Source organism: Maylandia zebra, linkage group LG8, assembly GCF_041146795.1.
Source record: "Maylandia zebra isolate NMK-2024a linkage group LG8, Mzebra_GT3a, whole genome shotgun sequence".
Lineage (NCBI taxonomy): Eukaryota > Metazoa > Chordata > Actinopteri > Cichliformes > Cichlidae > Maylandia > Maylandia zebra.
The window spans coordinates 26,799,037-26,813,202 of NC_135174.1; the positions used below are offsets into that span (position 1 = coordinate 26,799,037).

At 39.2% G+C, this 14,166-nt stretch overlaps 1 protein-coding gene across 3 annotated transcripts; it reads left to right on the forward strand.

Annotated features, from left to right (window-relative positions):
• Positions 1-1,807: 1,807 nt before the first annotated feature.
• On the forward strand, positions 1,808-13,140 carry tubgcp2 (tubulin gamma complex component 2). Of its 3 annotated transcripts, none has more exons than XM_004565885.3 (18): positions 1,808-1,932; positions 2,296-2,456; positions 3,343-3,471; positions 3,715-3,891; positions 4,916-5,075; positions 5,168-5,375; positions 6,203-6,402; positions 7,124-7,313; positions 7,391-7,536; positions 7,615-7,795; positions 9,037-9,217; positions 9,300-9,472; positions 9,722-9,850; positions 9,939-10,059; positions 10,162-10,305; positions 10,997-11,113; positions 11,268-11,431; positions 12,774-13,140. In XM_004565885.3, the coding sequence occupies exons 2-18, from the start codon at positions 2,307-2,309 to the stop codon at positions 12,847-12,849; spliced, it is 2,646 nt and encodes an 881-aa protein (XP_004565942.1). In that variant the 5' UTR covers positions 1,808-1,932; positions 2,296-2,306; the 3' UTR covers positions 12,850-13,140. The 3 variants fall into 3 exon arrangements, with proteins under 3 accessions (XP_004565942.1, XP_004565941.1, XP_004565943.1); XM_004565884.3 differs by having other exon boundaries at positions 1,814-1,932; positions 2,293-2,456; XM_004565886.5 differs by having other exon boundaries at positions 1,855-1,921; positions 2,293-2,456.
• Positions 13,141-14,166: the final 1,026 nt, after the last annotated feature.

Here is a 14,166-nt window from a genome sequence, read left to right on the forward strand (position 1 = left end):
ATTTGCCTTTACGTTTCAAGTGGGTGGGGGGTCAGCTTCACTCTGCTACCTCCTAGTGATTGTGACCCTAAACAACCACATAGACTGCCTTGATGCATGCGCAATTGTCCAGGTAAAGAAATCTCAAAAAACTTGGTTCTGTTCCTATTTGGTTATGACGGTTTGCATATTAATGATCAGGAGACTGACCTCACAGCCCATTGTTCGTCAGTGGTGCTTGTTTCAGTCATTATGCTAATGTATTGTTTATAAGGTTGGGGAAACCTGCATTCAGCTGGATACTGACGAAGTCCCTTGGGTGAGTGACGAAACGTTTCTCCCACTGAAAACAAAACGTGCAGATGAACAGAACCAACTTTTGGGGTTTCTTTCAGTAAGTCTCAGAAAATCAGTTTGGTTTCAGGAGAGGTTTCATGTTTCCTTTTTCTGTTATAGACTAAATTTTCCGGAAGAGGCCAAATCAAACAGAAAAACACGAAACTACTGAATCCATGTGCGTGGTTAAAAATTTCTTTGGGACCATAATCTTTTCTTATGAGGGCATACATACGGTCATATCATTCAGCAGAGGTCTGTACAGGATTTTGGCGGATTTGAGGATTAGCACTGCCTTGTGAACTTGTAGGCCTACTTACAGGTTATCAGTTTATGGTAACTTTAAGGTATCAATCCGTTTATCATTTTTTTTGCTCCTCATCCACATCAACGTCATGTTTAACGATTAACTGATACTGTGAATGTAAGCGACAGCGATTTACAGCCCGAAAAGTTACATAAATATAAAATAATTACGAATCATGTGATCTTTGCTTAAAGTGGTGATTATTAAGTGATTATTAAAGGCGACGTGTTGCATTTTTTCTCGAGTTTGATTGAGGAGAAATCATCCTTTCAGGACGGCCAGGTGAACCACGCCCTGACAGCGGCGATGAGGATGGTGATGAAGGAATATCTGGTCACACAGCTGGAGCACCTCCAGTGACAGAAGCTCTGGTTCTACATTCAGCCCACAATGCCCATGGTGGAGGAAGTCTCTTTGGTCGTGGATCTCCGCTTCTGCGTGAAAGAAGTACACACGACCCCATGATATTTTAGTGAACTAGAGACCCTAATATTTGATTTACTTCCATTAGTTAAAGAATTAAATTGTTAGTGCGTTTATTAAAATAAATTATGTTTTCTGCTGTTTTCACATTATCATAAACAGTAGGTTGATTTATATTAATTTTTCAATAACAGATACTAAAACTAAAGCTAGTTCCTCTTATTTTATTTTAATTAGTTTCTTTTAGTTCACAAAACTTATACATAAGCAGACATCTACCCGGGTTCAAGTACAGTAACAAAAGCAGTATTGTGATTTTAGAGAAAATGCCTGTTTTATGATTGATAGATTTTTGCCAAATTGATTTTTAAAAGTAGTTATTATATTCCTATTTGTATTACAATTTGACTTTCAGCCCCAGCATTAAGATATTATTAACCTATTAACCTAATCTTATTTGAAATATTATTTTTGTAAGATTTTGAAACTTCTGCATTATCAGTGTGATTTTTTTCCTTCCTGACAAACATGAAGGAAGTAATGTTTGAAGAAGTAATGTTTGTTAACTCCTCCCAGAGACATTCATCTCGCACAATACATTTCATAAGCAATACTTTGCACAAAAGAGCCAAAATGTTACAATTTTTAACTAATATATGTGAAATTATATTTAATTTATTCTTTTATTTGTCAGAATATTCAATATACACTCCGGTTTAAATAAATAAATGCATAATTTTCTGGCTATTTTTGTATGGTCAGGCGTCACTGACCTGTAGGGGTCAGTGTGGCGCCGTCACTGCGCTGTTGGAGAAGAAGAAGAATTTGATAGTAGTGGGCGCGTTTGCTATCTGCCCCGGTGAACGCTGCAGAAAGGCGAGTGCCAGGTAGAGTGATGACTTCAGACTCTAGTTAAACCTGTAACGGGGCTTCATGTTACTGAGTTACGTTATTGTTTGCTTTTATGGCATTTCATGTTTCATTTGGCTCAGAGAGCTACTAGATACCATCCCCCTCTGTAGCAGGCTAACTAGCCAGCTAGCGTAAACAACTGTTAGCTCTGCATCACCACTGAAAGACAGGATGTCATAAACATACAGCCGTTAAACCCTCAACTAAGCTTCAGCTGATATTTGTCAGTGTGAGCCGGCAGCTCTGATGTTCATATCCATTGTGACCGCCTGAGCTAAATTCTTTCTCTTTCTTTCTGCCCTCTCCTACAAAATAAAACCTCTTTGTCGTTATAGCAGCTGCTGGAGCCATGAGCGAGTTCAGGATCCACCACGACGTGAACGAACTGCTCAGCCTCCTTCATGTGCGAGGCGGCGACGGAGCAGAGGGCTACATAGACCTGCTCCAGAAACACAGGACCCCCTATGTCACCACCACAGTGTCCGCGCACAGTGCCAAGGTGGGCTATACTGTACTCCACTGTGTTTAACTGCAGTGCTTTTCATGGCTCATCAGTTGATAATTTAGTTTTTAATTTGCATCTGTCCTCTTATCAGACACCCAGTCAGACTGTGTTTTTCTGCACTTGGCACCATAGTAATGTTTGTTAACTCCTCCCAGAGACATTCATCTCGCAATTAACTTTAGCAAAATTTCCAAATGCATCATTATGACCAGTAGTCCTTCCAGATTTCACATGTACTAATGAGTACAGGGAGTTTGGTGAGGAGGCAGAAGGAGTACTTTAAGATTCTTATGAATGAAGAAAATGAGGATAGAGAATGATGGGATAGATGGGGGACAGGTAGGAAATCAGGAAGTGCAGAGGATTAGTAAGGAGTAAGTGAAGGCAACAATGGATGGATCAAGGTATGTCATCTGAACCAAGGCTCTTGGTTCAGATGACATACCTGACATCCCAATGACAGAGTATTGAAGTTAATCTTGTAGCGTGAAAGGATGCCTGGGGAATGGAACGTATGGCTTCATACCAAGAAAGAGCAGTACAGATGGGATGCTTGTTTTGAGAATGTTGATGGAGAAGTATAGAGAAGTTCAGAAAGAACTGAACTGTGTGTTTTTGTAGATCTAGAGACCGTATATGATAAGGTACTAAGAGAGAATTTGTGGTAATGCATGAGGAAGTCAGGATTGGTTGAGAAGTCTGTCAGGGATGTAATCCCACCACCACCTTGAGCCCCTTTCTTGTTTGCAGTGGCCATCACTTCATCACTTCCCTAACGCTAAAGTTTTCTAACTTACTCTAAGTAGTTAAATACCCAATGTTCACAACAGATATGTTTCTTTGAATATTTTCTTCATATTGCATGTTGTGTCACTTTCAGGTCAAGTTAGCAGAGTTTTCTAAAACCCCGGAGGATTTCTTGAGGAAATATGAGGAGCTTAAGTCCAAAAATGTTCGGAACCTCGACCCTTTGGTGTATCTGCTCTCCAAACTCTGTGAGGACAAAGAGGTAACGCCTCATTTACATGCTGCTTTTCATCTGGTTCTTTTTGTCATTGAGTCCAAATATTTCTATACTTCCTGATCTAAAATCACAATTATTTCCTTATTATTAATGTTGAAAAGTAGTTTAAAAAATGTAATCTACTCTATGAACTAAGAAACTTGCTGATTTATGTCCCTCCATCAGAGAGTTGGTTGATAAAATACTTGAATCTAATTTTGCATCCCTGCCTTGATATTTTTTTTGCAGACCCTCCAGTTTCTGCAGCAGAATGCTAAAGAGAGGTCGGAGTCTTCAGCAAACACCACCTCAACCACAACAACCAGTTACTCTCTGCCTCAAACCAGCACCAAAATGTCCATGCAGGAGCTGGACGAGCTGCGTAAGAAGCTTGGCAATGTAACAGCGAGCTCCAACGCTCCTCTGGTGAGCATCTCTTACCTTCAGATCATGTTACTGGTCTGAAGGTTAGATTAGCCTGTGAAACTCTACAGGACAGCTTGGAGCTAAAATAAGTTCAGCTAGAAACTTAATCAAGATAGGATGTATTTATTGGTTTATTTTATATGTGGAAACAGGTTCAGACAATTTTTGTTCTTTTGGCTCTGTGTGATGTCAAAGAGAGCACAAAGTTCCAACCACCTGCTTGTCAAATAATTTATGAGGGGCAATCACTCAGAGGAAAGTGGGTGTGAAGATGGAGGCGCTAAAACAGTTTGGTTCAAATGGTTAATGAGCTGTGAAGCTGCACAAAGGCCCAGTATAAGATAAAGAAGGCTTATTTTGGACTGTGAGTCATACAAAGCTACTCTCTGGAGTCCTACAATGAAGATGAGTTGGAGGTTCACAGAGATGGTCCTTTTTAAGTTTCAGAATTTTTGTTCATAGAGCTATTCAGGTTTCTTCTTCTTAAAGTAGATCAGATCAGAGATGGCGAATCTCTGGTTAATAAGGGAGATAAAGAGGTTAAAAGAAGCTCTCATTCACATTAGATTCGCAGTGTACTTCACATAGGAGTGATTAGACATGCACAAGATTTGTTTTTGGCCACTTGGGCTCAGCAGAAAGAACATCACAGCTAACTAACCTGAATTTGCCTCATTGCATGTACTTTATTTGTAATGAAAAACTTCATTTCAGGCTTGGTGTGAATCCACCATAAGGATGTGACAGGGAACAAAAACTAAACAGTGAACTAACATCATGAAGCTGTAGATCAGGTATAATAATAACATGTTATCATATAAAGGTTACCTGCAGTATGTCACTGTTTACAGAAACATCTGCTGGCATTTTTTTGTGAATAAAAAGCTGCCTTGATCAATAGTTTAATCTGAAGGTTAGAAGGGCCAGTCTATTGCTATTGATAAAAATTACATTAAATTTCACTCAGTTTACCATCTGCTGCTTTTAAATCCTGAGTTTCTTTGTTTTTGGAATTCGCCTACAGCCGGCTGAAGTCACACGGAAGATGCTGAGGGACAAACACAACAAGAAGAACCCCACCCAGCCCAACCCCGTCTTCCCCAATTGGGTGTATGATCGTCCAGCTCTCATCGGAGACTTCATCACCAGCCCCACCCCTCAAGGAGAACCAGCTGTTCCTGTTGGTAAGTTGGTAAATTTACACATTCACCTGTGCAGCATGGAGTCTGAATATAGTCCCCCTGTGCGTATTGATGTGGTTACTGTCCGTGGTCAGGTACGCTGCCTCTGGGGACGCAGGAACAAGCTCTGGTGGAGGATCTGCTGTTTGTGCTGATTGGAGTCGACGGGCGAGACATCACCGCTCAGCCGGTGCTGGGGCGGCAGAACCGCTCCTTCATCGTTGATCCAACACTGGACATGTCTGTCAAAGAGCTGGTCAACAGAATATTACCGGTCGCTTCGTACTACTCAACTATAACACGGTAAGAGCGTAGACTGTGCCCGGTATGAGCTACTGCTAACAGGCTTAAGTTCACAAATGCACATAATCACTAATGAGTTTTCCAGATGAACTACTGGGACCCTCAAGGTTGATGCAATGCAAAAGAAAAACCCAACAGCATCTCTTGTAACTAAAATGTTTATTTCACATCAGCTTTGAGTTTTTAGAATAACCTTGAATGGAAGCTTCAGTTACGTGACTGCAGTTAACAAAGCTGAGTGACTCAGCTGGCACTCAAAAAATCCACACCTCTGACCTTAAGCTTTATTAAACTATAAATGGATATACAAAGAAAAGAGAAGAAAATCATACTGTAAAGTTTTTAGGTTATTACATGAGGAAATTTGCTTTAGAGATCAAACAGTTTTTGTAGCTGTAAAGTTGGGAATTTTAACATTAAAGTCTTTTTTCAGCCCTCCAGATTTCTGCATGGGTAAAATTTCCTAATGTCTTAAAATGTGCTGCAGGCACAGGATAATGCAGATTTTTTTGCATTATCTTTGAAAGGTTTATTTATATATATTATTTAGACATCTGATCCTATGTATGATTTATATGTGCGCCTTAAACACAAAGTATATATTTTAATTGTTTATCTGTTGAAACCTTTTATCTATTTTCTGTTGCTCTTTCGCATTAAATTCATATTTAATGATCGATATCAATGGGAGTCTCAGTGATTTAGAGCTTGAAAAAAGTGACATAAATATCAAATAATTCAGAATCATATGATCTTTGCTTAAAGGGTCTAAAAGAGATTATATGTTATAAGATAATTAAAGGTGACGTGTTGCATTTGCCCTCCAGGTTCATTGAGGAGAAGTCATCCTTCGAGTACGGCCAGGTGAACCACGCCCTGACAGCGGCAATGAGGACGCTGATGAAGGAATATCTCATCCTGGTCACTCAGCTGGAGCATCTCCAGCGGCAGGGCCTGCTGTCCCTGCAGAAGCTCTGGTTCTACATCCAGCCCACCATGCGCACCATGGAGATACTGTCATCAATCGGTAAGAAACTGAAGATAACACATGGTCGTTGTTTGCAGGCATGATGAATTAAAAGTTGTCAAAGAAACATGGAAAGAAGGATGAGTTAGGGGCGCAGTGATCAGGAGTTGCTGGAGTTCTGGCACCATCCTGGTGCAAAAGGAGGACAAAATGCAAACCAGAGGGTGGAGAAAGTCTCTTGAGAATAGAGTGCTACTTCTCCTTTGCCAGAGTGGACTTGATTTAGATTTCTAACTTAAAGTTGTTTATCTCTGCTTCTGCATACCAGCACAGTTTATTGAATTACAAGCCCTAAAATTTCATCTGCTTCTAAACTGTCTTCAGATGTTGTTTAAAATAAGCTTAAAATGTTTAAACATATGTTTAACAAAGCAAATATTAAGAAAAAATGTTGATCTGTTGTAGAGATATAGAGCTGAATTTGCAGATTAGTGGTGAGGAGGAGTTCTGAATGTTTTCACTTTATAAACGTTAGTTTGTGGGTCACAGATCGTAGAAGACCTGCAGTCTAAGCTTCTTTAAATGAGCACCAGAGAGTTAATTTGACTGGAAGGTGATCTGACCCACTTTAGAAGAGAACATGGCACATCAAACTGGGTCTAGATTAACCAACGCTGAACACAAACAACACTGAACACTTTGAAAATGCCTGATTAGTGTAGAATCTCACCTATTATAAAACAGATATTTAGTTAAATTATGCTTTCTGTTGTGTTCACAGCGTCCTCCGTGGACAAAGGAGAGTGTATGGGAGGGTCCACGTTGAGCCTTCTCCATGACAGAACCTTCAATTACACCGGTGACAGCCAGGCTCAGGAGCTGTGTCTGTACCTCACCAAAGCAGCCAGCGTCCCGTACTTTGAGATCCTGGAGAAGTGGATCTACAGGGGCATCATCAAGGATCCGTACAGGTTCAGCTGCTCCCAGAGTTTCAACTCTGAAAAATGTGTGTTGTAAAATGTAAAGCTCATATTTTGTGACTCCACAGTGAGTTCATGGTGGAGGAGCACGAGCTGCAAAAGGAGAAGATTCAGGAAGACTACAATGACAAGTACTGGGATCAGAGATACACCATTGTGCAGCATCGGATTCCCTCCTTTCTACAGAAGATGGCAGACAAAATACTAAGCACAGGTAAAAATAGAACATTTAAGACTTGTTGAACATAAAATGGGAATCCTTTCGGCGATGTTGAGACGTGCTATCGTGCAGGGAAATATCTCAATGTGGTGCGGGAGTGCGGGCGGGACGTGACGTGTCCTGATGCTAAGGAGGTGCTATACACCCTGAAGGAGAGGGCCTACGTGGAGCAGATAGAGAAAGCCTACAATTACGCCAGCAAAGTGCTTCTGGACTTCCTCATGGAAGAGAAGGAGCTGGTCTCACGTCTGAGGTGAATATTTAATGGTTATTGGATATTTTGTGGTGAGAAGATAGGATGAGATGCTGTGTGACCAGTTTGTTCTGTTATATTTGACACACACACACACACACAATTATTGTCAAGATTAAAACTGTAAATTTTGAAGTCAGCGTCTAGTGTTAGGGCTGGGCTATTTCTGTAGCTTCCAGTGATTATGAAAACAAGATAACTGGGATGAGGCGGTTACTGTTTGCATCCATTTTTGTTTCAAATCGCTTGTTTTGTCTCGTTATAATAACTCAAATATACCTTTTGCCTTCGCCGTGGTGCATTTTCAGCCCAGATTTAGTCACAGTTTAGTTCAGCTTATGCTAAGATGACTAAAACTGATACTTTGGTCAAAAAAAGATCCCTCTAGAAAACACAAGTCTTAAACAGAGGTTCTGCTGGGTCTCTATTGTACTTTGTGTGGTTACTGCAAAGGTTTCTATAGATGCTCAAGTTTTAATGACTTAAAATACAAGTGGTTAGATTTGATCTTAATCTAAATGTAAATAAATTTTTGACTGATTCCTGCTTGCTGCTGATATCACTGCTAGAGCAGATGACTATTATATGCTGCTACTGTCTTTTATTCAATTGCACAATACTATGTCACTTTTTCACTTTCACTGATAGCTAAGCAATTTATTTTTCAGGTTATATAGTTACTTAGAGTTATTTGATATTATATTCTGCACTATCCTACTGTATATTACTGTATACTACTATTCTTATTGTATATCTTATTCCTCTGTCCCTCTTGCTGCATTCAGCATGTGTATGACAAAAGAATTTCTTATCTCATCTTTTTATACTGTATATGATTTCAGTAATTTTTACAAATGTACGAGATTTAAGTGTAAACAATTTAAATCTGTCACATTTGTAAAAATGTAAACAAGCAGTTAAGACGGCTTTAATTTAAACCTGCTCTGTAAAACCAACCAGCAGGTGAAAAGTTCACTTTTCTTTATGTTTAAGCTTGTTAAACAGTCTGATGAAGGATTTCTTCCTTCATCATTCATGCGTTTTCTTTACTTGTGGTACCAAGACAAAATTACCATAGTGACATTAACGTTAGTCTGTTTGCTTTTGATGTGAAGTCAAAGCCAGTCGAACTTCCTGATGCACTTTTGTTTTGTGTTTTTTATTTTATGTTATGTTTAAGCCTATGATTATTTTATGAAGTGGTTTGACCATTTTCAAATGTCTGTTCTCTCTTGTGTCAGATCAATCAAGCACTACTTCCTGATGGACAAAGGAGATTTCTTTGTGCACTTCATGGACCTGACGGAGGAGGAGATGAAGAAGCCGGTGGACGACATCGTTCCTCCCAGACTGGAGGCTCTCCTGGAGCTGGCTCTGAGGATGAGCACGGCCAACACGGACCCTTTCAAGGATGACCTGAAGGTGGGGGAAGGCGTGTCTGTTTAGTTTGGATTGTAAAATGTGAACAATTAGCTGGTCTGACCTTCCTTGCCTGTCTCCACAGATCGACTTAATGCCTCACGATGTCATCACTCAGCTGCTGCGAGTGCTGGCCATCGAGACCAAACAAGAGAAAGCCATCATCAACGCTGATCCGCCAGACGTGGCCCTCAGCGGGCTCGAGGCCTTCTCCTTCGACTACATTGTCAAATGGCCGCTCTCGCTCATCATCAACAGGTTCAGAGCTCCAGTGGATCTTACTCTAGATAAATACATCTGAAGATATTTATTAATCTGTGAATTGTGATAAAATATAAAAAAAAATACAAGCTGTAAAATAAAAAAAAATAAAAAATGAGATGGTTAAAACAAAAAAAGACAAAAAAATATTGGTTTTAGTTTGACTAAATTAAATTTGTTAAAAGTGGGAAATCACAAAACCAACCTGTTTATTTAGAAGAGCTAATGTTTGCATTATTTATCCAGGAAAGCACTGACGAGGTACCAGATGTTGTTCAGACACATGTTTTACTGCAAACATGTTGAGCGACTGCTGTGCAACGTTTGGATCAGCAACAAAGACTTCAGGCAGTACTCCTTACACTCTGCCAAATGGTGAGCCGCCACGAATCTGAGGTGACTTCCTGTAAAAGTTTCAACCAGTAGAACGTTCTTACCTTTTGTTCTTACCACCTGTGTGCAGGTTCGCTACCGCGTTCGCCCTCCGACAGCGAATGCTCAACTTTGTGCAGAACATTCAGTACTACATGATGTTTGAGGTGATGGAGCCCACCTGGCACGTCATGGAGAACAACCTGAAAATGGTGAGTGATTGAAGAAGGACCCCTGAGGAGCACTGAGAAGGAGACGTGCTGGTTTCAGGGAAAATGTGATCTTAAGTTATTTTTCTTTTCTTCTTTCTGCAGGCTTCAAACATCGATGATGTGCTTTGTCATCACACCAGCTTCCTGGACAACTGCCTAAAGGACTGCATGCTGACCAACCCCGAGCTGCTCAGGATCTTCTCCAAGCTCATGTCTGTCTGCGTCATGTTCACAAACTGCATGCAGGTATTTCCACGACTGCATAAAACCAGAGATAATGAAGTCACAGCCTCAATAATGTAGTATTTGATTACAGCACTCTTTAATTTACTTTAGTTTCATGAATCAATGTATTTAAGCTTAAACCCTGCAAAAAACTGCTGCACACACATTTTTAAATTGAAGCGCTCATAGTTTGAATTTCATTCAAAGAGCCACGTCTGCCTTTAAGCTGTTTAGACACGGTGGATAATAAAGTCTGCAGACTTCTGTTAAAATGTGAAGTTTTTGTGTGGGTAAATAGGAGAAGAGATCACTCTTGATCTCGTCAGACTATAACAAATATTCCCACATGCTTTTTGGAGACTTGATGAAACCCAGACATGTGAAGAATATGAGATAGCTTTTTGCAAATCTAGTTTGGGCGCCTGCAGCTTTTCTGTGACCATCGACTCAGAGCCTAAAAATCTGGATGCAGAATTGCACAAAAGCCTCAGCAGGCATGTTGCGTTGATAAAAATGTTGTGGTTATTGTGCAGCATTTACGGGACCTACACTGTACTCAGATTGTTGTTCATTTTCATAGTCGGATAAATGTTCATTTTTCCTTTTATTTGAACATCGTTTTACAGCTCTGCTATAACTAAGCCTCGAAAAACCTGAAAATGAAACAAACAGATGTGTTTTTGCCCTTTTTTCTCCTCCTCTGCTGATGAAGCGTTTCACACAGAGCATGAGGCTGGAGCGCCTCTCCATGGAGCAGGGGACGATGGATGAGCCCTCCGCTCAGAGCGAGCAGGCCGACGAGCCAGAGAAAAAGAGGCTGACCACGAAGGTACAAAGCATCCATCACCACAGCCTCCCCTCTGAGAAACACGTACTGAATAGAGAGGCTGTAAACCTTACTAAATCAGGCTTTGTTCATTCATCCTCCTAAAATTTTCATTATATGATTGTTTGTCGTCCTTTCCTCTTGGCTGCTGCTTCAGTTTTTAGCTGATCACGCAGACTCCCTCCAGACCGACGCCAGCTTCGAAGCCACCATCAGCAAGTTTGACAGCAACTTCAGCATGCTGCTGCTGGACCTGCTGGACAAGCTGAGCATCTACAGCACCAACGACTGCGAGCACAGCATGATCAGCATCATTTACAGGTACGCCTGTCAGCATTACAGAGGACGTTTGTAATAGGCTTTAAATTTTTTTCTTCATACCATCACACAGGCTCAAAGCAGTTGCTGCACTATTCATTTGCATGGAAATGAAGCTGAATGTCAATTTTCTCTTTGCATTCACTAACAGTTGTTAACATTTAATAACCAGAACAGTTTTGTAGGTGGCTTTTGTTAAGATAGCATCTTTTAGACTCCTATCCTGCTCCAATGGGGATTAAAAAAATATCCTGCCCATTTAAAAACAAAGGTTCTGGGTCATGTGATCACCTTAAAGGTTCTTATCATAATTTTCTTTAAAAATAGTTAAAAAAAATATTGTATGAACTAACTACAGAGTTTGAAAAGACATCTACTCTGGGTTTATGTCTGTATTGTGTCAAAGAGACATCAGGTGATGTTGCACTTCTTTTGTAATACCACTTTGCACCACAATATGGTGCAGTGAGTCACCGTTGCCTAGCGTAGTTCTTCGGACACGTACAACTATAATTTGATCTTCAGTGGGCCGGACGACTGAACCTTCCCTTCAGTGTAGAAAAGTTTAAATGTATTTTGAAAGCATGAATCAAACAGAGCTGCTGAGCATAAAACTCAGGTTTCATCTTCCTGCAGAAAAGCTGCTGTTTTAAATCAGTCAGTAAAGGTCCTGGGGTTAACTCTCAAATATATGTGTAATATTACAGGAAGCAGCTCATTATCTGGATTTTTAACAAGAATTAAAAACTTAATTTACTGTGTTTATTTAACTTTCTATCGATTTATTTACTCTGGAAAATGCTAAAGACGGAGTAAAAACAGGATGTTAGAGCACACGCTTATTTAAAAAAATGCAGAATGTCGAAAGCTAACAGCAGCACACATCTGAAGGCTCAACAATAATTACAGAAGGTACCTTAAATTTATACTTAAGCTTTCACCACCAGGGGACAGCGTTTACAAATCATAAGATTTGCTTTCTCTGGACCTCGGCTGTAAATATGAATCTGGTTTAAAAAAAAGTTTTTCCTCACTGCAACATCTTCTGATATAAAATCATATTACACAAAAGTTCAGCCCAACACTAGTTCAACTTCAGGTCATGTCTCTTTAACACGATACATAGGGCTTATGAACTTAAAGGCAAAATAGTTATTTCTTTGCATCTTGTTGATATCATCAGTTAAGTTTTTAAAAACAGAAATGTACCTTAAAGTACCATTTAAACACTTTTCAGTGATAACATCTGCTTTTTTGAGGAATAGCAAATTTGTTGGACTGTAATAAAATGAATTTTATTTGAAACAAAAGGTGCATCATTACATTTCCTCTGATGACTCCTCAGGCTGGACTTTAACGGCTTCTACACTGAGCGGCTGGAGAGGATGGCCATCGAGCGCAGTCAGAAGGCAGCAGCGTAGCCTGTCGTCGCTTCGTGTGAATATGCAAAAATAAAAGTTTCATCATACCTGCTCATCAGTCCAACCGCCCAGACAGTCACGATTCAAAGAGCTAAGACGTGTATGTTTGTTCATATATATACATGACATTTCTGTATGACCTGTAGAGTCATTCATGTCTGCAGTGTCATTTTAGTGCTTCAGCTCTGAAAATGTGAGTCGTCACTATTTATGGGTAACTTATTGTACCTGTAAATTTATGAAAATGTATGTTTGTATTGAACTTAATTAAAACAAAAATGTACTGAATAATTTTGGTCTCTTGACCCCTGCCTTAACTGGTTTTTATCTGCAGTGAGCAACAAAGAAACCAGTATGAACACTCCTTGATGATGTTAGCCAGAGAAACATGAGTCATACAGGAAGTGTGATAACTTCACAATAAAACCTTCTGTGGAAATTTTTGTTACAAATCTAGAATAGATTTAAAATGTCTGAATAACTCATCATTCAGTGTTTCAAAAAGTCAAAAAACTAGTGTCAAAAAAGTAAAACAAAAAAAACCAGACAATCATTTTTTTTTCTGATTAACTTTGTGGATCAGAAAAAACACCCTTCAGATGTTTTTGAGCTAAAAACTTTCTTCAGTCAACTCAACATGTTTTCTTACTCTTGGTACGTTATTTGAACTTTTTAATATGTCATACATTAAAAGGTAAAATAAAAATAAATCAGGTGATGTTTAGATTTATGATTGTTGAAGATTTTCTAAGGTTTAGTTAAAAAATTTAACCTTCTTTGCGAAAACCAGGACCAAAACATTATATATATATATATATATATATATATATATATATATATATATAGATAGATATCTATCTATCTATCTATCTATATATATATATATATATAAAACAGAAATGTCTGTGAATACAGAGAATATACTGTAAATTTAGAGAATTTTCCATATTGGGGTCGACAGAAATGACTGTAAGGGAAATAATCTCAATTCACTGGTGTCTGAACTTTTTGAAAAGCTTTATTCGGTTTATGCTGACCCAAGTTATTAATCATAGCTTAAAGGTCTCATAGTTTTTATGATAATAAGATTAACATTTTTAGTTTAAATCTTAAGCTGTTGTTTCCACGTATACATGACTCCCACGTGTCATACTACAGTACGATGTATGATTTCTACATCTACACATATTTTGGGTGTTCCCACTGTGCTTGCTCATAGGGAGTTGTCTGGGGATTTCTTACCTTACACCTTAAAGCCACCTGAGGCAACTGCGATTTGGCGACACATAAATAAAATTTGACTTTATTTTTTAAAGC

What these genes read in the sequence shown, in the direction of transcription:
- tubgcp2 (XM_004565885.3), top strand. Translation starts at nt 2,307, where the DNA reads ATGAGCGAGTTCAGGATCCACCACGACGTGAACGAACTGCTCAGCCTC. An exon ending in AACTCTGTGAGGACAAAGAG is followed by an intron (nt 3,472 to 3,714) that starts GTAACGCCTCAT and finishes TTTTTTTTGCAG; the next exon opens with ACCCTCCAGTTTCTGCAGCA. An exon ending in CTCTCGCTCATCATCAACAG is followed by an intron (nt 9,473 to 9,721) that starts GTTCAGAGCTCC and finishes TTATTTATCCAG; the next exon opens with GAAAGCACTGACGAGGTACC.